This window comes from Chionomys nivalis, chromosome 15, assembly GCF_950005125.1.
Source record: "Chionomys nivalis chromosome 15, mChiNiv1.1, whole genome shotgun sequence".
In the NCBI taxonomy this organism is placed as follows: Eukaryota; Metazoa; Chordata; class Mammalia; order Rodentia; family Cricetidae; genus Chionomys; species Chionomys nivalis.
In genome coordinates this window covers 26,440,100-26,465,255 of record NC_080100.1, presented here as the reverse complement: position 1 = coordinate 26,465,255, position 25,156 = coordinate 26,440,100, and the positions used below count along the sequence as shown (strand labels likewise).

The 25,156-nt window shown below is 41.6% G+C and overlaps 2 protein-coding genes across 3 annotated transcripts in view; both read left to right on the top strand.

Moving 5' to 3' along the window:
* Positions 1–18,880, top strand: part of Prkaa1 (protein kinase AMP-activated catalytic subunit alpha 1) — a 38,767-nt gene extending 19,887 nt beyond the window's left edge. Inside the window, exons 2-9 of one of the 2 annotated variants that reach the window (XM_057789866.1) lie at positions 925–1,066; positions 2,633–2,726; positions 6,847–6,991; positions 7,968–8,055; positions 10,146–10,370; positions 12,356–12,842; positions 12,952–13,078; positions 15,473–18,880. In XM_057789866.1, coding sequence (XP_057645849.1) covers positions 925–1,066; positions 2,633–2,726; positions 6,847–6,991; positions 7,968–8,055; positions 10,146–10,370; positions 12,356–12,842; positions 12,952–13,078; positions 15,473–15,717 — 1,553 coding nt within the window. In that variant the 3' untranslated portion in view covers positions 15,718–18,880. Of the gene's footprint in view, positions 1–924; positions 1,067–2,632; positions 2,727–6,846; positions 6,992–7,967; positions 8,056–10,145; positions 10,371–12,355; positions 12,843–12,951; positions 13,079–15,472 lie in introns of those variants that run through there. The other variant, XM_057789867.1, reaches the window with a different exon arrangement.
* Positions 18,881–22,576: 3,696 nt separating this feature from the next.
* Ttc33 (tetratricopeptide repeat domain 33) overlaps positions 22,577–25,156 on the top strand; it is a 36,781-nt gene continuing 34,201 nt past the window's right edge. The window contains exon 1 of the mRNA XM_057789405.1: positions 22,577–22,796. The gene's annotated coding sequence lies outside the window, so the exon portion shown is untranslated. The remainder of the gene's footprint in view (positions 22,797–25,156) is intronic.

Genomic DNA, 25,156 nt, shown 5'->3' with positions numbered 1-25,156 from the left:
CTAAGAAAGGGCAGGATACCCTGCCCTGTGGGAAGTCCAAGGCCCTCCCCCCTCCATCCAGGCCTAGGAAGGTGTGCATCCAAACAGACTAGGGTCCCAAAAGGCTAGTACATGCAGTAGAATCAAATCCCAGTGCCATTATCATTGGCTTCTCAGTCAGCCTTTATTGTCAGCCACATTCAGAGAGTCGGGTTTGATCCCATGCTTGTTCAGTCCCGGTCCAGCTTTGCCAGCTTTTCTTAACTTAGATGACCCCTGCTGCCTTTTACTGCTGTGCTTTTCCCGTTCTCCTGCTCCTGTAAATCTCACTCTTACTCTGTGGACTGCTGTGTAGCAGGATGGCTGGCCCCTGATGTCCTCTTCCTTCTCTGGCTACTTCTTTGAACCTCCCAGATTTCTCCTTCTGTGTGTTCTCTCTGCCTGCCAGCCCCTCCTATCCTTTCTCCTTCCTCACTGTTGACTGTTCAGATCTTTATTTGACCATCAGGTGTTCTAGACAGGCACAGTACCACAGCTTCACAGAATTAAACAAATGGCACCATAAACAAAAGTAACACACCCTGACATGATAGTCGCAAGAGTGAAAATCTGTGGAAAGTGCCATACAAAAGATAGTTTGATTTTTATATATCCAGTAGTTTAAAAATGAAGAGAAAGAAGAATTTGAGTACCTGAAGGCATACAGGAAGAGGGAAGAGTTTCTCCCAGTTCTCCCGTAACTGTTCTAGCGTCCCTTCTTCCCAAAGCCATTCTCTGGTGTACTCCTGACTTAACCATCTAAACTTTCAGGGTGTAATCAGGGGGAGGCAAAAAGCAAACATGCTCGAGTACTTTCTCAGATTGCTTAGCTTACTATTATAATAACTCCAAAGTATATTGCCAATCAAACCTGGTGCTAATGTATTAAAATTATTCCTCCTGCAGTGGGCAAACATGAACTGACTGGACATAAAGTCGCTGTGAAGATACTCAACCGGCAGAAGATCCGAAGCCTTGACGTGGTCGGGAAAATCCGCAGAGAAATCCAGAATCTGAAGCTTTTCCGGCACCCTCACATAATAAAACTGTAAGTGCAGCTTATCAAACCTGGTCTTGCCATCTGCCCATGCCCTTTGTTAACCTGCCTAACCTGGCAAACCAAAGAGAGGCCTGGCCTTCACCCTGTTTCTGAGACTGGAGGTTTCTTTCATATCCAGCCCCGTTGTCTGCCAATTACAAAGTCCGCCCCGTGTGTTAACGTGGTTCCTAGCATGTTTAGTCTTGTTCTTCCTGTTGTCTGATAACGCTTTCTGCTTCTGTTTTTATGTAGAGAGCCAACTACTGATTTTTCTAGTAAAAGTTTCTGTAGCAGGAGCCGGGCCCTTTGTTGGTCTCCAGTTCCACCCAAGGGCTAAAAAGGTGGCAGAACATTTTTGACCTCCCAGTTTCTCGTTTCCACTTTCCACAGGCTAGAATTAGGCTCACGAGCGACTGTGTGCTAGAAATAGTTTGCCCTACCCTGCTTGCTGACACACACATCAGACTGAGGCACCTAGCTAGGGTGTCAGGAGGGCACGGAACTTATCTCTTACCTCCGTGTCACCATGTGTGCTCTAACTTAAAGTGCTTGGACTTTTCTGTTGAACTGGCCTGCTCAAAAACTGTTTGGTTTTCACCTCTCATTTATTAGAGTGTTTTGAAATATCTGCCGACGGCCCTACATGCACATATCTTGCTTTGCCCTCTGGGCCCTATGCCCACTGCTTACTTTATAATCCTCGTTGGGATGTCCACAAGGCTTCCAGAGGACCTGGTCAAGTCTCATCTCTTTATCACCTCCTGGGATCTGCTGGCCTCACCCTTTTCACCATAGTGGCCAATTGCCACTTGACCCGGGATGAAAACTTAAGAGCATCACGAACAGTCCTGTTTATCCTCTTCACACCATCCCTCCATCTCTTCCTTCAGAGTGGACATCCGGTCTGTCTCTCAGTGCTTTGTCGCCATCACCTTGGTCTGGACCATACCCCCTCTCATGGGCTGCTGGAGGAGCTCAGCTTCTTAGCGTTCAGTCAGTCACTTACTCTCTGACTGTGCAAATCATGTGACTGCCAGCATTCAGAACATCCCATAGCTTTTCATCTTCCTTTACGTAAAAGCCCGAAGTCTCTACCTTCCTGGCTTGTGACGTGCTGCATCTTTGGCCTCCAGTGACTGACTCCACGTCCTGTCTCTCTCCCAGCTTGTTGTGCTCTTGCCTTGCCATGAGCATGCCAAGCAGGCTCCCACCTGGGTCCTTGCCCGTGCTGTCCCCTCTGCCTGGTTCACCTTCCTCCGGGGTAATGCAGGGTAATGCAGTCTGCGCCTTCCTTCCTTCAGGCTCTCCGCGGGTGTCCTCTGGCCTTCCTGGAGAGCTCTGTCTAGAAGAGTTTGCTTTCCTTCCTCCATCGCATGCTCTGTACTAGGTGATGCTCATTTACTCTGTTTCCTGGCCCCCGGGTCAAGAGCATCACAGACACAGGAGGCTGGCTTTGTTCCCCACAGTCTTCTAGTTTCTAGCATAGTACCTGGTATATTAGGTACGTAGTGAATCTTTATTGAATGGATGAATACACATGTTTTAATATCAGTAGATAATGTTTTCTCTCACCAGGTACCAGGTCATCAGTACACCATCTGATATTTTCATGGTGATGGAATATGTCTCAGGAGGAGAGCTATTTGATTATATCTGTAAAAATGGAAGGGTAAGCAGTTCTCATTTCATCCTGTACATATTTTGTAACTCCCCTGTACCCCTTATCTGCATCAGAATGTCAGAAAGCAATTTTCAGAGGTCTGCTTCATAACCAGCTCCTTAATCATATTTGTTTAGAATCGTAGGCTACTCAGAGGTAGAAAGAAGGACCTCAGCGATGAGCCCCTGGGCCACTCATACAGACAGATGTGGATACTGAGCCTCCGGTTAAGTAGTCTTTCAAGGTCACATGATTTAATTGTGATAGAGTTCACTTAAATCCCTAAAATTTATAATCCTCAGATTTATGTTTTGGGGTATAAAGCTTTTTTTTGAGACTGGGTCTCACTATGCCACCTTAGCTGGCCTGGAATTCTCTGTAGTTCAGGCTGGCTTCCACTGCATAGAGATCTCCCTGCCTCTGCCTCCCGAGTACTGGGAATAAAGGTGTGCCCAGCCTATACAAAACCTTTTAATATGCATCTTAAAGCTATAAGTAATCCTTACAAAGTATATTATTAAATACTCAAAGATGTAGGCCTGTTGTTCAGCCCCAGCTACATTTAAGTTGCATTCATTCTTTGGTTCTGAACCTGATGTACCTGGAACAGTGAGAACAGGCTTTGTGGAGATTAGACTTGAAGACATTAGCGTTGGGAGGAACTTTGGAGACATTTAGGTTATAGATGGGAATACTGAGCACTGTCCCCTGCCCGAACTCGGCCTCGGGTCATCTGATGTGTACCCCTGGCACTGGGCAAAGATCTTCGCCTGCTCTCAGTCTAATGTTATATGTGTATTATTCATCATTCATTTTATATAGCGTTTCTCTGTAATCAGAATAGAACTCACTAACCAAGTTAATCTTTACTTACTTCTCAGCACGCTTAATTTCTGTTTAAAGTATTCCCTTCTCATTCTTCAAGGCCCCACTCCTATCCCTAGAGGAATAAATAATCCTAAAATAATTCCTGCCTTCTCATCTTTTTGTTCTGATTGTCATTTTCAGTCATTTTGTGCTACGTTATGGGGGATGTTGTTTTACATTTTGAGTGTTGAAGTTTTGGCTATCGTGTTTCTGTATTTCAGATATCTGCCTCATTTTCTGAAATTGCCTTTAGACAGCCTTCCTGTCTGGCCGCACAGATATGTACCCTTACCTGGTCGAGGAAACATTTTGGTTTTAATTGTCTTTTGGCTCCTGCACTGTTCCATTCTTGGTGCTCATTTTATTTGTCTTTTTTTCTCCCATGACTCTTTCTCAGATCTGGTGATTCTTGGATGTCCTCTTAAATTTCAAAATTTCAGAATGAAGTTCCAAATGCCAAGCTCATATACGTGCAAGATTTATTGACTGGTGGCTTTTCCCATAGGCTGAGTTGTTGGGAGACCAGTTAATTTGGGTAGGGTAAATTGTTTACCAACAATCATATGTATTTTTCTTCTTCATTTGATTTGGTATTTGGTGTTTCCCGTTTTGGTGATGGTGGTAGTTCAGCTGTCGGAACTGAGCTGGAGTTGGGGTCTCTTCTGTTAGTGTGCTGGTTGTCACTTAGGACACATCTTACGATGCTTTGTTCCTGCCACAGTGTTGAGAATGGTCTGCCTTGGCTCTGCTTGAGAAACCAGAGGTCTTACTCCCCAGTGGCAGGGAGTTTATAGGTTCTCACTGGGCCCAGCTGTCTTGTTTGTAGCCCACCCTCACTCTGCCTTGGAAGGTCCTGGTACATCTCGTTCCCCAGTTTCTCTAGGATTTCCTATGCACATGTGCTTATTTCTTCCTCTAGGTTTTGGGTTTTGTGTTTCTCTGTTTGTCTCTGCTGTCCAGGCACTCTTCTCGGTGACTGCTTGTTTCTTGATCCTTTTGTTTTATGAGCCTTGTGTATTGCTGATAGAATCCTGGTACTATGATCATGCACAAAAGACTTAGTGCGTGATATTCATGAGCTGAAAGATGCTTTGATTTTGTTCATCTCTTTAGTCTCAGCCATTCCTTGTACTATATTTTTGTAAATATAATATTTTTAACCTCTGTAGCCTTTCTACTTATTTTACTTCTTTTTAAAAATGTTTTATTTTTATTTTATGTACATTGATGAGCTGCCTGCATGTATGTCTGTACGCGGGTGTCAGATCCCCTGGAGCTGGAGTTTACAGACAGTTGTAAACTGCCATGTGGGTGCTGGAAATTGAAACTGCAAGAACAGTCAGTGCTATTAACCTCTGAGCCATCTCTCCAGCAACTTATTTCCTTTTTATATTGTCTGTTAGTTAATTTTTTTCTCCTGCTTTCATAAATTTTTAAAATAATCATTGACTGGAACAAATAAAGGCATTAGATTGCAAATATATTAATACATTTTCTTGAGGAAGGGTATCTTATACTTCTATAGCAGTTTTAATTTTGCATTCCAAGAAATACTGGTTTATCTTTTCCCCTACATTATCCATGCATTGAAGGTGTAGAATTCTGGATTTAGAATGCTTACTCACGAGCTACCGGAGGATTGCATGGGAAAATCCCTGTCTATGGGACCCACAGCTTTGTTTACTTAGTGTGCTGTCCTAGAGCAGGTATAAACCAGGGGTAGTTATCACTTGTTGAGCAGATGTCAGAAAATATGGGGGAGATTTTTGAAGATTATTTTTAAAAGATTATATTTAAAAATATTAATTGTAGTATAAGCCCCCCCCCCCCCCCCCCCCGTTTTTGGTAAATGTGCAAAAGCAAAAAGTGCTGAGAGTTTTCTTTTGTTTAAGTAAAATATATCGGGCCTTAAGACCACTCATGGGGCTGGAGAGATGGCTCAGTGGTTAAGAGCATTGCCTGCTCTTCCAAAGGTCCTGAGTTCAATTCCCAGCAACCACATGATGGCTCACAACCATCTGTAATGAGGTCTGGTGCCCTCTTCTGACCTGTAGGCATACACACAGATAGAATATTGTATACATAATAAATAAATAAATAAATGAATGAATAAATGAATAAATGGATAAATAAATAAATAAATTAAAAAAAAAAGACAACTCAGCAGTCATGAGGGTGTGCTGTTCTTACAGAGGTCCGGAGTTTGGTTCTTAGCACCCATGTAGGGTGGCTCATGACTGTCTCTAACTTGAGATCTTCAGAATTCTGGTCTCTGTATGTAGATGTGTTCTCTCTCTCTCTCTCTCTCTCTCTCTCTCCTCTTCTCTCCTTCTCTTCCTCTCTCCCTCATACACACATAGTAGTTAAAAAAAAATCTTAACTTTCAGAACACATACTATGGTTGTTTTGTAATTCATCTGAGGTGCTTGATTGTTACTTCGTCATAGTCTGAAATAGTAGCCTATCCCAACAGCACTTTCTATATTCTTTTTCGTTCCTTTCTTATCAATTAAATTTGTTCTTGGACGGTTCGCCCATGTCTTATGTGCCCCCTGTTTCTCACTCCCCGTGCTCTCTTCTCTCGCACTCCTGTCATCCCCTCCTTCCTACAGGCCCCTTCCTTACTTGCATGATTTGCATGATGTTTTGTGAGTTTGACAAGGACCATTTATTTGACTATGGGTTTGCATTTGTCCTTCGTAGCACGTTTTGTATTATTCTGACCTTTTTTTCCCTACTGTTACACTGGTGTATTTTTTTTAACTGTCTTTTTTTTTCAACTAGAGTAGGGCCTTCCTTTCATTCATTTCTGTATTAGGAATGTGTCTAACCTGTATAGCATATTGAATGTGTTCAATATATATTTATTGAAAGAATGAAGGATTAAACATCACTAACTTCGAGTGGAAAGCATGCCTAGTTTCAGGTAGAAGTTGGAACTATTAGGACTAACCCATGAACTACAGAAGAAGACAGGGTTTTTTTTTGTTTTTTGTGTGTGTGTTTGTGTGTGCAGTCTGTGCAGGTGATAGGATCAGAAAGTTGAGCTGCTTATCAACATCCCCATAAATGCCTGGCATTTTAGGTTGGTGCTTACCTGTATTACTTCCTCATTTCGAAAGTACCTCATGGGTGAAGTTCACTTAGAAGGGTTCATGCTTTGGAAAGTTCTGGCTAGAGAATTATACGTAGGAAAAGTTTCCGTTGAACCTTGTAATAATTAATCTAATGCACAGCTTAAAATATTTTCTATTTTTCCTAGTTGGACGAAAAGGAAAGTCGCCGTCTGTTCCAACAGATCCTTTCTGGTGTGGATTATTGTCACAGGCACATGGTGGTCCACAGGGACTTGAAACCTGAAAACGTCCTGCTTGATGCACACATGAATGCAAAGATAGCTGATTTTGGTAAGGACAGTTTAAATATTCAGTTAGCATGAGTGCTGAGAATCCCATCTTGTAAACGAGCATACAAAAGGGGAAAACAGTAAGTTATTCTCTTCTTCAAAACTGAGTATAAAAATTTTTATTTTGTGCACATGCATACATGTGCATACGTACATACTCTTGTGTGCACATGTGCATGCGCACACATACACACACACACACACAGACTCATATATACATGTCAAAGGACAGTCTTGGGGGTTGTTTCCCTTCTTCCACCATTGGGTCTTATAGCTTGAACTCAGGTTGTCAGGCTTGGTAGTAAGCACCTTTGCCTGCCTAGCCAGCCATCTTGCCAGCAGTAACATTGAGTTTTGTGATAATAAATATTTCAAGTTGTCATTAGAGAGGTTATTATTTGTAAAGAAGGTAGCAGCTTTATTTCTAATATATTCTTTTGGTCAAGTGTGGAGAGAGGGAAAGTAAGTGGAATGGAATTATTGAAAAAGTTGAAATCTAGAAAGAAGAACTATATGAGGAAACTTTTAAATGTCTAAATACTGGAAAGTTGAATTTCAGATGTGGTTGCACGTGCCTATAATTCCAGAATGCCAGAGATAGAGGCAGGTGGATTCAAGGCCACAGTGAGCTACATAAAAGGAAAGAGAATATGGGTTCTGAGCTTAGGTTTTGCTTTTATAGAACAGAGCAGGACTGGTCAAAATCTTTCTGTTTATCTGAGATTATTTTGCCTAGCCATCACTATATTGAAAGTTAAACATTTCCCATTTATCCTAGCAAGCAATGCCATCAGTAGTTTACTATGTACTCATTAACCTCTAGTCATTGAAATACATTGTGCATTTGTGTGTAAGGGCAGGCTATTTGGGAGATAAAGTCTGCGATCATGTTAATCAAACTTACTTAGCTGTGTTGTTCAATGGACTTTCATTTTTGTCCTTGGGGAATCTTGAGTGGCCGTTATTTGTCTTTTCAGGTCTTTCAAACATGATGTCAGATGGTGAATTTTTAAGGACAAGCTGTGGCTCACCCAATTATGCTGCACCAGAAGTAATTTCAGGAAGGTGTGTTTGATATTATGATACTTATGATGTATTTGTAGTTGCTTCGTTCTTTTAGATTTTGTTAGTCTGAATTGTCGTATTTAATACTAGTGAAGGAAGGGACAAGGGTTTTCTTATCTGCAAATTTTGCATTTTAAGGCTAATACACAAGGAGCTGGAGAGATGGCTCTGTGGTTAAGAGCACTGGCTTCTCTTCTAGAGGACTAGAGTTTAGGTCTTAGCACCCACATTTTGGGTGGCTCACAATTGCCTTAACTTACCTCCAGGAGACCCAACACTCTCTTTTGCTTTCTGCAAACAGTTGCATGCATGTGTATATCACTACAGACACACATACACACACATGAATAAAAAAAGTTTTATAAAAAACATAGCAGATAAATTAGCAAATCCATTTAAAGAGGAAAATGTTGGTTTGCAAGTCATATTAAAATGGTTAGAATGAAATACTTTAATTTTTCCGCTGGAAAGAGAATTTCAAGCAAATCAGTTGTAAAGGGAGATAGGTAAGTTACTGACTATCCAACTACTTACTCATGAGAAATGGCTTACTTGGCAAAAAACAAAAAATGAGCATTCTAAGGGGTCCGTGCTTGTAATTCAAGAGCTTGAGAGGTTGAGATCATTCTGTGGTACCTGAGACACGATCTCAAAAACAAATACAAACAAACAAAAACCAAAACCACCCAGACAGAAAGCAAAACGGAGTTACAAGTATAATGTAATGTATAGTTTCGTAATTATTCAAATAAATGCCATCTGTGTAGCAGCTTCATGTTTTATGAGGAAAGAAAGTGTTTTAGGAGATTGAATTAAAGAAGAGGTCCTCCAGAACCAGGAGTCAGACTGGCTGGATGTAGCGCATACTGTAACCTGAGCACTGCGCATAGGCTGTGAGGCAGGACTATATACATAGACCCTGTGTCAGGAAAAAGCCAGGTGGGGGAAAGTCAGATTCATTTGTCTTAATCTGGATCTGCTAGACACTGAAATATGAGAATGCTGAACTTGAGTGGGCAGTGGGTAGCGCACGGCTTTAATCCCAGCACTCGGGAGGCAGAAGCAGGCAGATCTCTGTGAGTTCAAGGCCAGCCTGGTCTACAGAGTGAGTTCCAGGACAGGCTCCAAAGCTACAGAGAAATCCTGTCTCGAAAAACCAAAAACCAAAACAAAAAAAGTGGTGCCTTATGATCAAGCATACATAAAATGGGTGGTTAGTGTACTTTGTTGAGTTTGGATTGTCTTTCTTTGAGGTCTGGGTGAATAAGAACATTTACTTTCAATAAAGGGCTTTACTGATATTTATAATAATTTATTTGGTCATTTTAAAGATGTTTTCCACCTGAAGTCAGACTCTGAATGGATGAGTCAACTTTTTTTTTTTTTTTTTTTTAGCTAGTTAAGATACTCATCTCCAGAGTGCCTCAGGGAGAAGTTTAGAGAGCTCTGTGAATCCCACTTACCATGCCTTGCTTCCACAGCCTCGAGCTCTTTGAGCTTTGATGTGAGGGTTTTAGGAGAAATGGGTCCAGAGTCTGTCAGCACAGAATTTAATCTTGGCCCAGCGGGATGGCACAGCTGGTCAGGTGCTTGCTGCCAAGAATGATGACCTGAGTTTGATCCCAGAAACTTATGTCAAGGTCAAAGAGGCGAACTGACTCCACCAAGTTGTCCTTTCACCTCCACACTCACTATGCACACGCACAGATACACACAGGGCACACACAGGCGTGTGTGCATGCACATACATACATGCACAAAATAAAAGTCATTGAAAAACAGTGTTTTATCTCTGTGGCTCAAATTCAACATTGAGCATGATGGTTCAAGTTTTGGGCTTATTGGTGGGATCATTTGAGGGTCAAAGTAAGGTAGCAAAGCAGTTTTTCCCATGGCTCATAATTTACAAAATATTTTAACTTTGAAAAGGTAATACTGATATTTACGTCTTTATGCATGGCGTGCAGCTATAAACACCATGTTCTTTCTGATCACTGATTTCTTTAAAATGATTTTCTTGTAGTCTTCATAAAATATTTGTGTTTGAAGAGGGTTGATTATTGATTAATGCAGTTGCACCCCCTATTCAGATTGTACGCAGGACCTGAGGTGGATATCTGGAGCAGTGGGGTCATCCTCTACGCCTTGTTATGTGGAACCCTCCCCTTTGATGACGACCATGTGCCAACTCTGTTTAAGAAGATATGTGATGGGATATTTTATACCCCTCAGTATTTAAATCCCTCTGTAATCAGCCTTTTGAAACATATGCTACAGGTAGACGCCATGAAGAGGGCCACAATAAAAGATATCAGGTAATTCCAAGCCAGTGGGCTTTCCTGCCGTTTTGAATCTCAAGACATGAGAGAAATTTCATTTTATTATTGATGTATTTTTTCCCCTAGCAATATGCTTTGAGTCCTAGGAAACTGAGTTTTATTGGTAATGTTGCATTGTGTGTGGTTGATCCTAATAGTTTAAATAAGGCAGAAGGGTGGTGACAGATTGGCTTCTCAAGTTGAGGTGAGCTGTTTCTCATGAACACTCAGCGTACTTACTAGAGATTTTGTTCTGCCATCAATGTTATCTCATCCCCCTCCCTTTATTTTTTTTTTTCCTTAATTTGTTGATATCCTGATGACTAGACTACACATTTTTCTGGTACTGGAGGAAGAAAGAAAGAAAAATTTTGTGCATATAGGGGTAATAAATAAGAAAGCATTAGGATAACCAGGAAGAGGATTATATGTGGATTTAAGCTTTATTTTTTTTTCACTTCTTATGCTAAAAGTTCTGCTGAAGCCAGGTGGTGGTGGCCTACACCTTCAATCTCAGCACTTGGGAGGTGGAGGCAGGCAGATCTTTGTGAGTTCATGGCCACCCTGATCTACATAGTGAGTTCAGGACAGCCAGGGCTATGTAGAGTAACCCTGTCACAAAAAAACTAAACCGAACCAAACAAAACCTGCTGAAAAGGAGATCCCAAGTGGCAGAGGGCATGGCTTTAACCTCATTCTCTTAAATTGATGCTGTAAAATATCTACGTGAGAAGTATGTTTGCATATGTTTTACGCAGTTTTTCATAATGAAAGTATGATAGAAAGCGCTGTGAATGGTGGTGCACACCTGTAATCCCAGGACTTGGGAAGCTCAAGCGGGGATGACAGTGAGTTCGATTCCAGCCTGGGCTACATAGTGAGATTCTGTCTCAAAAACCAGTCTCCAATTGGAAAGAAACAAACATACACTGTTAAAATTACAAAACAAACAAACAATACCCAAGAGAATAAAAGAATGCTTTTATGTCTTTCACTTAGACGATAATCATTATTTTTTTGGCGTTTTCCTCTATGGTTTTCTTTTGTTGTTGTTTTTGTTTTCTGAGTTTTAGCGTAGTTCTTGATATGGTTCCCTATACTTTTACATGTGCAATTAAATAATATAATCGGGAATCATTCAGAGAATGGCCTTTTGAGTCATACGGAACTGGGTTGTGAGGAGGAGGATAGATGTTACATGTATGAATTGCTTAGCATAAAACTAAGTACACAGTAAGAACTCAGGATGCTGCGTAGTGTTTTTATTTCTAAGTTCTTTTCATGTAACATGAAACAGTATAAACAAGAGTATAACAGTGAAGCCAGACAACATAGTTTCTTTCTGAGCTGAAGAAAACTATTTTAGCCGGGCGGTGGTGGCGCACGCCTTTAATCCCAGCACTCGGGAGGCAGAGGCAGGCGGATCTCTGTGAGTTCGAGGCCAGTCTGGTCTACAAGAGCTAGTTCTAGGACAGGCTCCAAAACCACAGAGAAACCCTGTCTCGAAAAAACCAAAAAAAAAAAAAAAAAAGAAAGAAAACTATTTTGTCATTTGAGTAGACATACCTTTTTTTGTTGTTGTTTTGTTTTTTGTTTTTTTTTTTTGTTTTTCGAGACAGGGTTTCTCTGTGGTTTTGGAGCCTGTCCTGGAACTAGCTCTTGTAGACCAGGCTGGCCTCGAACTCACAGAGATCCGCCTGCCTCTGCCTCCCGAGTGCTGGGATTAAAGGCGTGCGCCACCACCGCCCGGCTAGACATACCTTTTTACTTGGCTGCATCAATCCTTCAAAATTAGTGGCAAGGTAGAACTTTTTTTTTTTTTAGTATATTCAATAAAGTGTGAGCTAGAAGAGGAAGAGTTAAAAGGTGGTAATGTAGTGTGGGTATAAGTGTAAATTAATTCATACCCTAAGCTCTTGAAAGGTATTATTTTTATTCTTGGCTTTACTCAAAATCCTCCGCATACTGCTGTTTTCTCTTAGGGAACATGAATGGTTTAAACAGGACCTTCCAAAATATCTCTTTCCTGAGGATCCATCATACAGTTCGACCATGATTGATGATGAAGCCTTAAAAGAAGTGTGTGAGAAGTTTGAATGCTCAGAAGAGGAAGTTCTCAGCTGCCTGTACAACAGAAATCACCAGGACCCACTGGCGGTTGCCTACCATCTCATAATAGACAACAGGAGAATAATGAACGAAGCCAAAGATTTCTACTTGGCAACAAGCCCCCCTGATTCTTTCCTCGATGATCACCATTTAACTCGGCCGCATCCTGAAAGAGTACCATTCTTGGTTGCTGAAACACCAAGGGCACGGCATACCCTTGATGAATTAAACCCACAGAAATCCAAACACCAAGGTGTACGGAAAGCAAAGTGGCATTTGGGAATTAGAAGTCAAAGTCGACCAAATGATATCATGGCAGAAGTTTGTAGAGCAATCAAGCAATTGGATTATGAATGGAAGGTAAGAAGGCAAACATTCTACCTAACACATTTGGTGAACCTCTAGACAAAAGTCTTTAATGGAAGATTTGATTTGATGTATCATTGTTTTTGTTCTTATCAAATGCTAGGTTGTAAACCCTTATTATTTGCGTGTACGAAGGAAGAATCCTGTGACAAGCACATTTTCCAAAATGAGTCTACAGCTATACCAGGTGGACAGTCGGACTTACTTATTGGATTTTCGTAGTATTGATGGTATGTACACACAGACCCACTGATAGACCTGGTTACCTAATTTGGTTACCCTCCCCCCTCCCTTTCCTCGTCCCTCCCTTCCCCCTTCCCTCCCTCCCCCTCCCTCCTTCCCTTCCTTCCTTCTCTCCTCCCTCCCCTCCCCACTCCCTCCCCCCCTCTCCTCCCTTCCTCTCTCCCTCCTTCCCTGTACTCACCCATGTGTGCATGGGTGGGAGCAGCACAGCTCAATGCGGGCTACCTTCCTCTATCACTCTCCATCTTACTTTTGAGACAAGGTCCCTTTCTCAAAGGGAAGTGGCCCTTTAGGTCAGACTTACTGACCAGCAAGCCCAGGGATCTTCTCATTTCCAGGCTCCAGTGCCAGGGTTACAGATGTTCACCTCCTGGTCTGACTTTTCCATGGGTGTGGGGATGGGAACTGAGGTCCTGATGCAGTGTAGTGGGCTCTTTATCCACGGAGCCATTGATCTCCCTGGCCCCCAGCGTGACCCTTTCCTCCATAGGCTTTGTTTTTATCCCCTCCCCCACTGCCTTCCCCATCTCAACCTTTGTCTCATGAAGCTTCCTGCCTTTTTCCTGGTAAGTAATAGTAAACGTGACGCTGACGCTGGTGAGTCCTATTATTCTTGTTCCGTGTAGAACAATGTTCTTTAACAGATTATCATTTTGGGGCTAGGGATGTAGTTCAGTAGTGAAGTTCTTGTCTTGCATACACAAAACACTGGCTTTAGTCACCATTACCATTTCTCCCAAAGTAGAAAATTATTATTATCCTGTAAACTCTTTAAAAAATATACAGTTTAATCCTAAACTGATAATTCTCTTTCATATTTTTGTCACTTTGTAAGGTTCATTTTGTCAACATAATTTTTTTTTTTTTTTTTTTTTTTTTTTGGTTTTTCGAGACAGGGTTTCTCTGTGGCTTTGGAGCCTGTCCTGGAACTAGCTCTTGTAGACCAGGCTGGTCTCGAACTCACAGAGATCCGCCTGCCTCTGCCTCCCGAGTGCTGGGATTAAAGGCTTGCGCCACCATCGCCCGGCTTCAACATAATTTTTTTATTTAAAAGTAAATGTCGATGTTATTGTAGTTTTGTTTACTATTAAGTACTTTTAAAATTAAATACTAGATTATGGATATTCTTCCAAATCACTTATACCAGTATCTATGGGAGGATATTTAGAATTATTACTTATAGACTCAAAGACAGCACCTACAGAGTATAAGAAAAACAGAGGCTTGAGCTATGATATACACTGACCAACCTGATAGTCTGCTTGTTAATTTATTGATTGACTTTTTATTTGTTTATTGATTGATTGATTTTTGAGGCAGGGTCTTCTATGTAGGCTAGCCTGTCTTTGAAGAGGCGGTTCTCTTTGCTCCATCTCTGAATGCTGGGTTACAGGTGTGCACCATGCACAGATGTCTGGATAGCATGTCCCTGCCAGCTAACATATACCAATACAGTTTGAGATCAGGCACGTGTGTTATTTGTTTCTCGGTATTTAGATAATTTTGCAGTCTTAGTTATATCAATTCTTGTGCTTGACCAACTGTATGAAATTTACTGTTTCTATATTTCTGTTATAGTACTTTAGTTCTACTTATATTTTGTTCTCTGTGATTGTTCTTTAGTTTCTCTGTGATTTTATTTTTAGCGATACTTTTGTGGTACTAGAGATGAAACCAGGACTTCTCAATGAGTTCTAGCTCCAACCCTCTTTTTACTTGTTATTTTGAGGGAAGTCTACCCAGGTTGTCCTTGAACTCCCTAACTTAGGATCATCCTCTTTAGCTTCTGAGTAGCTGGGATTGAAGGCCTGTACCACTAGGCCTGGTCTTTTCTGACTTTGATTATTGGAATTGTTTCCCTGCTGTGCTTTTAAGTGAATACAAGAGACTGCAGTGCACAAAGCACTGAACTGAAGTCGGGAGGGTGGAGCACCCGAGTGACTGAAGCTTTCTGCTCATTTGTTTCTTTGAACAAATCATTTGACTGTTCTAGTTTTGTTTTATATCAGTATAATAAATGGTTCTTGCGTGAGATGATTTCCAAGATACCTTCTATATTTCAAGTGATTGATTGTGTGGTTTTAATAGAAAAGACTATTAGTGCTAGGGAATTTTTATTAAAAGCCAGGATATTAGTTTCCTGGCTCTTAATCAGTGTAAAAGTCAAGAGTGGTAGTTTATGTACCTGTGTGGACTGGCCATCATAGGCATTCTTCGTGCTGTGTGGAGAGATGCTGAGTGGCTTACGCTGCCGCCATTTGAGAATGGATTTAAGAGAAATGTGCTCGGAGCTGGTCAGTAGTTTCACTTAAAGAATCTGATCCATACTGTTGGAATACTTGAGGGAGAAAGAGTAACATGTTCAAATTCTTTTCCACCAGATGAAATTACAGAAGCCAAATCAGGGACAGCTACTCCACAGAGATCGGGATCCATCAGCAACTACCGATCTTGCCAAAGGAGTGACTCCGATGCTGAGGCTCAAGGAAAACCCTCAGAAGTTTCTCTTACCTCATCTGTGACCTCGCTTGATTCTTCTCCTGTTGACTTAGCCCCAAGACCAGGAAGTCACACAATAGAATTTTTTGAGATGTGTGCAAATCTAATTAAAATTCTTGCCCAGTAAACCTAAAACTTTGCTTATTTCTTTGATGCAATAAGCATGCATAATAAATAATAGCCAAACACTTCCACTTACCAGGTTATATATATATAATTATAACTAAGGATTGGCCTTTTGGAATGCAGTTGGCACAGGGATTGGAAAATGATTGATAATTAGAAGCCTATGTGCAGAAATGAACTGGGACCATTCTGTTGTACCTTGTTCAATAGGTACATATATCATAATATACACAGAATGGATTGTAGGGTCAGGCTCACTTGATTTTTGACCATTTTAATTTGGTACAGCAGGGCTGTGTAGGCCATAAATTTACCATAAAAGCCTTCATATATGTTGATGTGGTTTATATTTGCTATATGAATTATTTGCCTAGAATCCCCATAGACCTTAGGTGATTCTGTTTTCTGGGCTCCTTAGCTTCTTAAATATTTACTATTTCCATTTCTGGTAACATTGTGAACTATTTCCGTACCCTTCTTAAAATGCTATTTTGTGTGGTAAGTCACATCAGATACACACTCAATTTAAAAATTTTCATTAGCTTGTAAGCTTCCAAACCCAAGTTCACTTCTGCAGTTTCCCCTTCATGTTTTGTATATGAAGTGCTGCTTTGGATCCACGAGTCGAGTGCCCATACTGTACTGAATCATGTTTTTGTCACCGTCAACAGCTTCTTCTGGCTATCATGATGACAGTATTGAATGTCACTTGATTGTGTATTCTTAAAATTGATTTAGTGCATAGAAAGGAAGTGTTTTATAAGCTTTGAATGCTTGGATTGGATTTTTAACCCCGGATTTTATTCTGGACGTATTTACAAAGGACAGTTGAAAGAGTATAGTGCTCGCCGGGCGATGGTGGCACACGCCTTTAATCCCAGCACTCGGGAGGCAGAGGCAGGCGGATCTCTGTGAGTTCGAGACCAGCCTGGTCTACAGAGCTAGTTCCAGGACAGGCTCCAAAACCACAGAGAAACCCTGTCTCGAAAAACCAAAAAAAAAAAAAAAAAAAAAAGAGTATAGTGCTCACACTTATATCTGCCTCAGTTCCAACAGCCGCTCTGGCTGCATTTGCTCTTTAGGTCCATATATGTACAAAAACATAGATATGCATATATCTTTGAATGTATGTATGATTTTGTTCTGAACCATTGAGAGTTTAAGATACACATACCAGCCCTAAGCACTTAAATGCATTTTGTGTGGCAAATCATATCAGATACAGGCTCAATTAAAAATTTTTCTTTAGCTTGTAAGCCTCCAAGATAACCCCCTAAGCACTTTTAGCATCTCCTAAAAATAATTATCGTCCTGTAAGGAACTCTTGAATCCATTATAAAATCAGCAATTTCCGGATAGTGCATGGTCTTCCATATTTATCTCTTACCTGTCCAGAATCCCATTTAAGTTATAGTCTGATTTCAGTAGTAGCTCTTTAATCAGGTTAATATTATTTTGAAAAAGTGTAAAAGAAATCAGTTCTTCAAAATGGTAAAGTTTATTTCAGGTTTTAATTTTTAAAATATTAGCTGCTAAAGGAGTTTAATCTTTCTTAGATCTTTGATTTATATAACTCCCCGTTGAGTGATAGCATAGCATAATAGTTGTAAATGAAGGTTTAAAATTTCATAAGACAAAGCTGATATTTGATGAGCTAATTATTCATTTCGTATTGTCCATATTTGGCTTCTTTTAAATTTAAATTGAGTCCGAGGCTCTAGTTCAGTGGTAGTGCTTGCCTGGGGCACACCCAGTTTGTGGGTTTGATCCCAGCAATGCAAAACTATATTTTTCTTTAAACATTAATCATCTTCCCTTTTTTTAGGATGGACTTTTTTTCACTGCATTCATTTAAAGTCCCCTCACTCCCCAAATCTGTTGAGCACTTATGTAACCAGATGATAGTGAATTTGGAGGTCATGATAGCTTGCATAAAAGATGACTCTATAGTTTATGCACTGAATTCCGAACAAAAAATATGATTCTTTTTGTTCGGGGCTTGTTTTATTCAACTCCAATTTGAATGCTGTATAAAGTAATGGAGACTCCATTTAAATGAGTTCCAAACTGTATTTATACCTGTGTGTGTGTCCTCTGTTTGGGGTTACTGACATCACTCATGCTGTCCGAATACAGCATTGTGTTCCCGATGTGAAGGACGGAAGACTGCATTTTTGAAGTTACAGATTTGTAAATAGGACTAAGGAATATCTCTATAAACTGCTGGGGGGGAGGGGCACAAAAGGAGGAACCAATGAAATAGGACCTTCTAAAAATTGTTAATTTTGTAAACTTTGCTTCTTTTATAAGTTATTCTGTGATTCCTTTTAGTTACTGAGTTTTATTTTGAAGATATTTAAATATTGCACTTGTATAAATAGTATGATAAATGCAGATTATTGCAGTCAATTTTTTTTAAGCTAGAATATTTGAAATGACAACTTTCAGTTAAGTATGTCAAGCTAGCAACAGAATTTTCACAAATGTAGTTTGCAAATTCTTATATTGAACATGTAAGGGGAGTTAATGCAAATGATTTTTAATCTTTTTTTATTATCTTTTCAGCAATTTATATTTTTGTGATTTTATGCAACCATATTTTTACTTTGTCTTGACAACTGAAAGCTGTATAAGGTTTTGCCAGAAAAGTACTGTATACATAGTTTTAAATATTACAGATTTTGCTGGTATGTAAAAATTTTGCCATTAAAATTGATTTCTCACGAAAGGAACTTTTCTACCAAGTTGGGACATGTGGGAGCTTAATATATCTAATTTAAAATAATTTCACTGAAATAAACACCATTGTTTTTAATTTGATTATATCTTTTCTCAAGATGCTTTTTTAGTATTTTGGAGTTTTAGATAATTTTATATTGATTCTCTCCCTTCCTGACACCATCCTTTGGATCTTTGATATCATTCACAAATGAACTAACATGGCTCGGGTGTGTAAGATCTGTGTTCCAAGCGGCGTCTTGGGAATGAAGGAAAACTATGTCTAAATCTTTCTTCTCCTTTTCTCCTTCCTCTTCCCCCTGTTCATTGTGGGCTCCGACAAGATGAATGAAATCCACCCACAGCCTAGCTGTAAGTTGGTTGTAGGGTGGAGTCAATCTTTGTGCTTTATGTATGATTGCCCAGAGTACCTTGATTTAGAAAGATGGCATAATAAAGAAAAACATTCATTTTTCACCTGGTATGTCTTTCTTGTTTAATCTAGGTGTGATAGGTGGAGGTTCACTGGTTCGCACACAGCTGAGTATCTGGGCTCCTTCATGGACTGAAATATAAAATAGTGCTTGGTTATAGTTTAGTACTCAAAACACTGCTTTTTGTTTCTCGTAAATTTGTTTTGATTTCATCTAGAAATCAGTCATCTAAACAAAATACTTAGATGCAAGCAGAAAAGCTGGAGCAGCTGTCAGTCACAAACCCTGGGCAGCAACCGTCACTGCTCGATACGGTTGCTATTAGATCTAGAACCCATTGTATGCTTGGGGCTTTTGCTGGATTGCTGACCTCCTAAATACTCAAGACTGCAAAGCCACATCGAAGAGTCTTATGAGCAGCAAAGGACTTCTGGAGAGCTCATTTCTCTAGGCCTTCTCTGCAGATTTGCACAAGAAACTGTCCTGTGGAACAACATCTATTAAGCTGTCTTATTTACTATGAATAAATAAGTTCTGCTGTAAATGCCAAGAAATAGTAACAAATAGTGAGAGGATGTTTAATGACTTGGAGGCCCTTGCCAAGCCGTTACGGGAGTAGAGGACCTCAAGGTTAAGCCACCCTGAGAGACCTAGAAGGCACAGAGCCTCAAGTACTATTCGTTCACCCAGATGGCCATTGTGAAACCTTCATGACAAACATGACCAAGACTCCAAGATAGAAATCCTGCTCCATCCATCTTGTTAGGGATGGGTGGAGACATACACATATGCACTAAAGTACAACAAATGTAAGTGTGGACTTGGTGGGTGTTTAGTGCTTCAGGGTATTTGGTGTTGCAATGAATGTGACCACGTAGCCTCCATCCAGGAGAAACATGTCCCCACCACTGTGCCTATTGTGATGAGAGTGAGGATACAGACCAATTCTGCCACATCGTGGGAAGAATACCAAGGCTCGGAAGCACTAAAGCCCATCTTAGAGGCTGGCTACCAGCCATGTCTGGTTACTTTGACAATACTGGCTTACTTTACAACTATTGAAAGTGTTAATGAAGCCGGGCGGTGGTGGCGCACGCCTTTAATCCCAGCACTCGGGAGGCAGAGGCAGGCGGATCTCTGTGAGTTCGAGACCAGCCTGGTCTACAAGAGCTAGTTCCAGGACAGGCTCCAAAACCACAGAGAAACCCTGTCTCGAAAAACAAACAAACAAACGAACAAAAAAGTGTTAATGAATGTAGTAAAATTATAAGTAAAAATTGCATCTGAGACCATTATCTCCACATCTAGACGTATTGGGAAGCTGTCAAGATCGTTAAAATTTTATTATTGGTACAGACAGTGTTAGCTGTTTTTCATGAAACAAGAGTTCCTTTTCTAAGAAAAATGGAGTGTGTGTGTGTGTGTGTGTGTGTTTGCATGCCATAGCACAGATATGGAGGCTAGACAACTCTTTCCACTCAATACTCTAGGGATGGAACTCGTCATCATGTTCAGCAACAAGCATCCTCACCCGCTGAGTCATCTCACCAACCCCTTGCTTTGCTCATTTCAAGAAAAGGTCAAATACCCAAGTGTGAATAATCAGTTCATCATTGGCTCCAAAAAAAGTTGTATTCCGCAAGAAAGTAGAACTTCAACTTATAATGGTCTTGAAGAACTGATTTTATTCTTAGTGGTGTGTATGTGATTGTGCACAGGCATCTGCAAAGGGCAGAACACAGTGTTGGGATCCCCTAGGGTGAGCCATCACATGGTGGTGTTGGGAACTGAACTTGGGTCTCCTGCAAAGCAGGAGCCAGTGTTCTCAACCGCTGAGCTGTCTTGTCCAGCCTACTCTCAGTAGCAGCAAAGTACTTGTTCCAGTAGAAAAATAAAGGCCATCATTCAGAAAGGTCCTTGAGGAAGCTGGGATAATTGGCTTATTAAAGTGAGCCTGAAAGTTGGAGTCTCACCAGGTACCACAGGCCTCATCTCAAAAGAATACTGCACCCCAGAGTTACACTGCAGGGGTGTGATAGAGGACTGGATCACTGCCATTGCAGCTTGGCGTCGTTGCCTTAAACCAATGCAGCATTTCCATCACATGGCACTTTAACAATCAGCCCCAATGTTCCCATTGGTGAAAAATGGCAGCATGTAAGTGTTGATGGCGGATGATGGAAGGGTCTTAATGCGTATAGGCTAAGAAACACTGTCTTGCATTTGTAAAGTGTTTTTTGAGACAGGGTTTCTCTGTAACAGCCTTGGCTTTCCTGATACTCATTTTGTAGACCGGGCTGGCCTCGAACTCACAGAGATCCACCTGTCTCTGCCACCCAGAGTGCTGGGATCAAAGGTGTGTGCCACCATCGCCTGATATATATATATATATATATATATATATATATATATAAATTTATTAATTATGGATACAGTATTCTGCCTGTAGGCCAGAAGAGGGCACCAGATCTCATTATGGAGTGTTTTGCCTGCATATTAGCATGGAGGCCAGAGGTGGGGGACAGATCCCTTAGCTGGAGTTATGGTATGCTGTTCGGTGTTGAGTGTTGAGAACTGAGCCCTCTGCAGGAGCACCAAGTCTTTACAGCCTTGAGTCAGTGCTTTTGGTGCCAGTAATGGGGGTAGGATTTTTCTTCCAGGGTATGTTTGATATTTCTGAGAGAAACAGTTTGTTGGTCCTGTTCGTGACTGGGGCATGGGGAGTGTTACTTAATGGCATCTCAGCACCCTAAAATGTTTCTCCCAACAAGTAACTAACCGGTAAGAAATGCTAAGTGCTGAGGTTAGCACCCTAAAATGTTTCTCCCAACAATAACTGACGGGTAAGAAATGCTAAGTGCTGAGGTTGAAAAAGCATAGTTTCCAAAAATGGGTCTTCCTTTGCGTACCGCAGCTATGTGGATAAAAACTTAACGGGTTTCAATCTCCTCAGTATACACCAGTGTTAACATTTGCCTGCAATATTCTGGTAAGAAATGGTCTAGTGCATGCTGTGTTGTAGATTCTCACTGGAAGTCTGCAGTTTAGCCTTGGCCCTCCCTAATCAGCTTGCGTCTCAGTTTTCAATTGCTGGGCTAAAACACCACGACCAGTCTACTTGGGGAGGAAAGGGTTACTTCAGTTTATAGTTCCTCATCATAGCAGGAAGGCAGGGGCAGGAACTCAAGAAGGGCAGGAACTTGGAGGTAGGAAGGAATTGATGCCCTGGTGGAAGGTTGCTTATTGGTTTGCTCCTCCTGACTTGCTCAGTTTGCTTCCTAATACCGACCAGGAACCACCTGCCCGGAGGATGATACCATTTATCATGGGAGGGGGTGGGGTGGGGATGGGGTCCTCCCACACCCTCCCACACCAATCATTAAGACAACACCCCCACAGATTTACCTAGAGGCCAGTCTTATGGAGGCATTTTCCTAATTAAGATTCCCTCTTGCCAGCCATGTTTAGGTTTGTGTCAAGTTGACAAAAATAAATCAGCGCAGGTCCCTTGAACTTGTTTCCAGCTCAGTTTTTTTCCTCTTTTTTCTGCGTCTCACTGGCCCTCACCTGCTAGGCCTGTATTACAAATGATTACTGCCCCGAGCCTCCTGCCCCAAGTCAGCCACTCGCGGCTGCTGCTAGAGGGCGCGCTGGTCTGGTGGCCCTACTACAAATCCCATAGTACCTTGGGCGCCGCAGTGACTTCTGGGACCAGGGGGCTTGTAGAAGGTGCTGGCGGATAAGAAAGTCCTCTTTTCTTCTATCCGCTTTTCTGGGTTGTTCGAACGTCCCCGGACGACTTCATGCGTATTTAATTGAGAAAACGCACAGGCAGGCAAGGTCGGTTAGGGGGCCGGCGGGATCATTTCTGCTTCCGGTGCCAAAGGGCACGTGGAATGTAAACACGGGACCACGGAGTGGCTTTCAGGTAACTGCGAGTAGGCGGTAGGAGACAGAGGGGAGGGAAGCGAGGCAAGAGGGTGCTGCGTGCGGAAGAGGGGGGCGAGCGCGGCCCGGTGAGGTCCACGGAGCCCGCAGGTTTGCTGCTGTCCCGGGCGCGGGGCGTAGGGGCCGGCGGCCTGAGGAGCTGCGGCTGCGGGCTCGTGGTTATTGTCGGCCTAAGAAGGGGAAATTGTCCTTTGGTAGCATTTTGAGATAAGCCGTGTCTCTTCTGCTCGGTGGGATACTCTACGTCCCAGCCGGTGTTTTTCCATCCTGGGCGCCGTATCCTCTCACGCAGTCGCTGCAAGAAAACGTTTACTCTGTCGCAAGCACCCGCCAGCTTGTGGCTGGGTCAAGTGTCAAGTCTAACGATCGCTGTGGGGATCATTGTACATCAATTTAGAACACAGGTGCCATTGTTTAGAATTTTGACCCCACTCATTAATTCTGTAGAACATGTTGACTTTAACACCAGACTTGAATCATGCATTAACGCGAAACCTGTACAGTTGTGATCTACTCACTTGGTTTCTTAATCCTGGTGAAAAAAAGTGTTTAGGATCTTGGAGCCTTTTCCATCCAAGTCCAGATCTACCAAAGCCCCTCCTGTTAGGGGTTTTTAGTGATAAGCTAATTAAAAACACGATTTTAGAGGTACAAGAAACTAGTAGTTTAAAATGAAAACAGTTTAGTTGAGATGTAACTGGCATGTTATTACAATGCCCCTCATATAGATTGCGTGACTCAGTAGCCTTTATTGCTACACACACACACACACACACACACACACACACACACACACACACACAAAGGCTCCTCATTCTTTTTCTCCTCATCCTATCTTCAGCTTCTGCTAACAGATTTGACCAGTGATTTAGAATGAATTTACCTTCAGTAAACACACCAGGTTTCGGTAATGTTAATATAGCTATTACACTGCCTGGTGCCCCAAATTGGTAATTGGTAAAGTAAGGTCCATTTGGGAACCAAACCAGACAACGTGATCATCTTTGTCATTACTTTTAGGGATAGTCATAAATGCAGGAGAACAACCACCACCACCACCTCCTCCTCTACTTATATTTTAGTATCTTTTGAAGGCACCCCAAGCATCCATTTCCCCAGGCTGTCTTCACTCTGTGCCTCTGGATTTGTGATCCATAGTAACCATTCTTCTATTTTTAGCCATTTCCTGGTCTTCTGGGCTCTATAAAGTGATTTTTCAGACAGTGGAAATACATTTCCCCATGACATGATGAAGCCAAGGAGGAAGTTCCCATTGTCCTAATTCCCTAGTGCAGGTTATATTCCACAACATACTCAGGATTTCCCAAAATTCACTGCTCTGTGGAAAGCACGTGGTTTACCTGCGTTAGCCTATGTGCCTGGTGGTTGCAGTGACCGGATGCATTTTCTATTGTGTAGTAACAGGCCTGTGACCCACAATTTTCTCAATGCTGATAGTAACTTGGTATTTTGTGTGGGAATGGCTTTTATCCACCCTCACTTTTTCCTCCTCCTGTCTACTTATATTCCACTTCAGTCATGTGCATCAGTAACGAATCCCTTTATACTGCTAGAAACTTACCGTTGCCTGCCTTCCTTCCTCCCTCTCTTAATGTCGATTGTTTGATAATTTCAAAAAACCTCTGAGTTTATTGCTTTTTGCTTGTCTTTTTAAGGTTACAGATTCCTCTAAGAACGGATAGAATCGTAGACACTCCTGAATATACACAGCTTATAAGCTACATGCAGTATAAGATGTACACATTTATTTATCTTGGTTTTTCAAGACAGGATTTTTCTATGTAACAGCCCTGCTGTCCTGTGTAGTGATGTTTTGTGTTTTAATAAATAAAGCTTGCTTGAAGATTAGAGTGCAGAGCTAAGCCACTAGAGGCCAGGTAGAGGTGGCACACACCTTTAATCCCAAGACTCAAGGCCACCTTGAGCCAAGCAAGATTGAATCTGTCTAAGAAGAGAAATAGAACTCACACAAAGGTGATCCTAGCCCTTGGGATCCCATGCCTTTAATCCCAGCACTAGGGAGGTGGAGACAGGAGTGATGCGGCTGGGCAAAGAGAGGTATAGAAGGAGGAGGTGATAGTTCAGTGGAGTCTGAGGTTTGGGAGACACAGTGCAGCCTGGTTAGCCTGAGGATTGCCTTTTCAGTCTCAGCTTTGGTAGACATAAAAGGTCTCTCTAGTGGCTTTACTGCTCTGCTTCTCTGATCTTCAGCTTTAGCCCCTATATCCGACTCTTTGTTTTTATTAATTAAGACCAACTAGAATTTGTGCTACAGTCCTGGAACTCACTCTGTAGACCAGGTGGCCCTTGAACTCACAG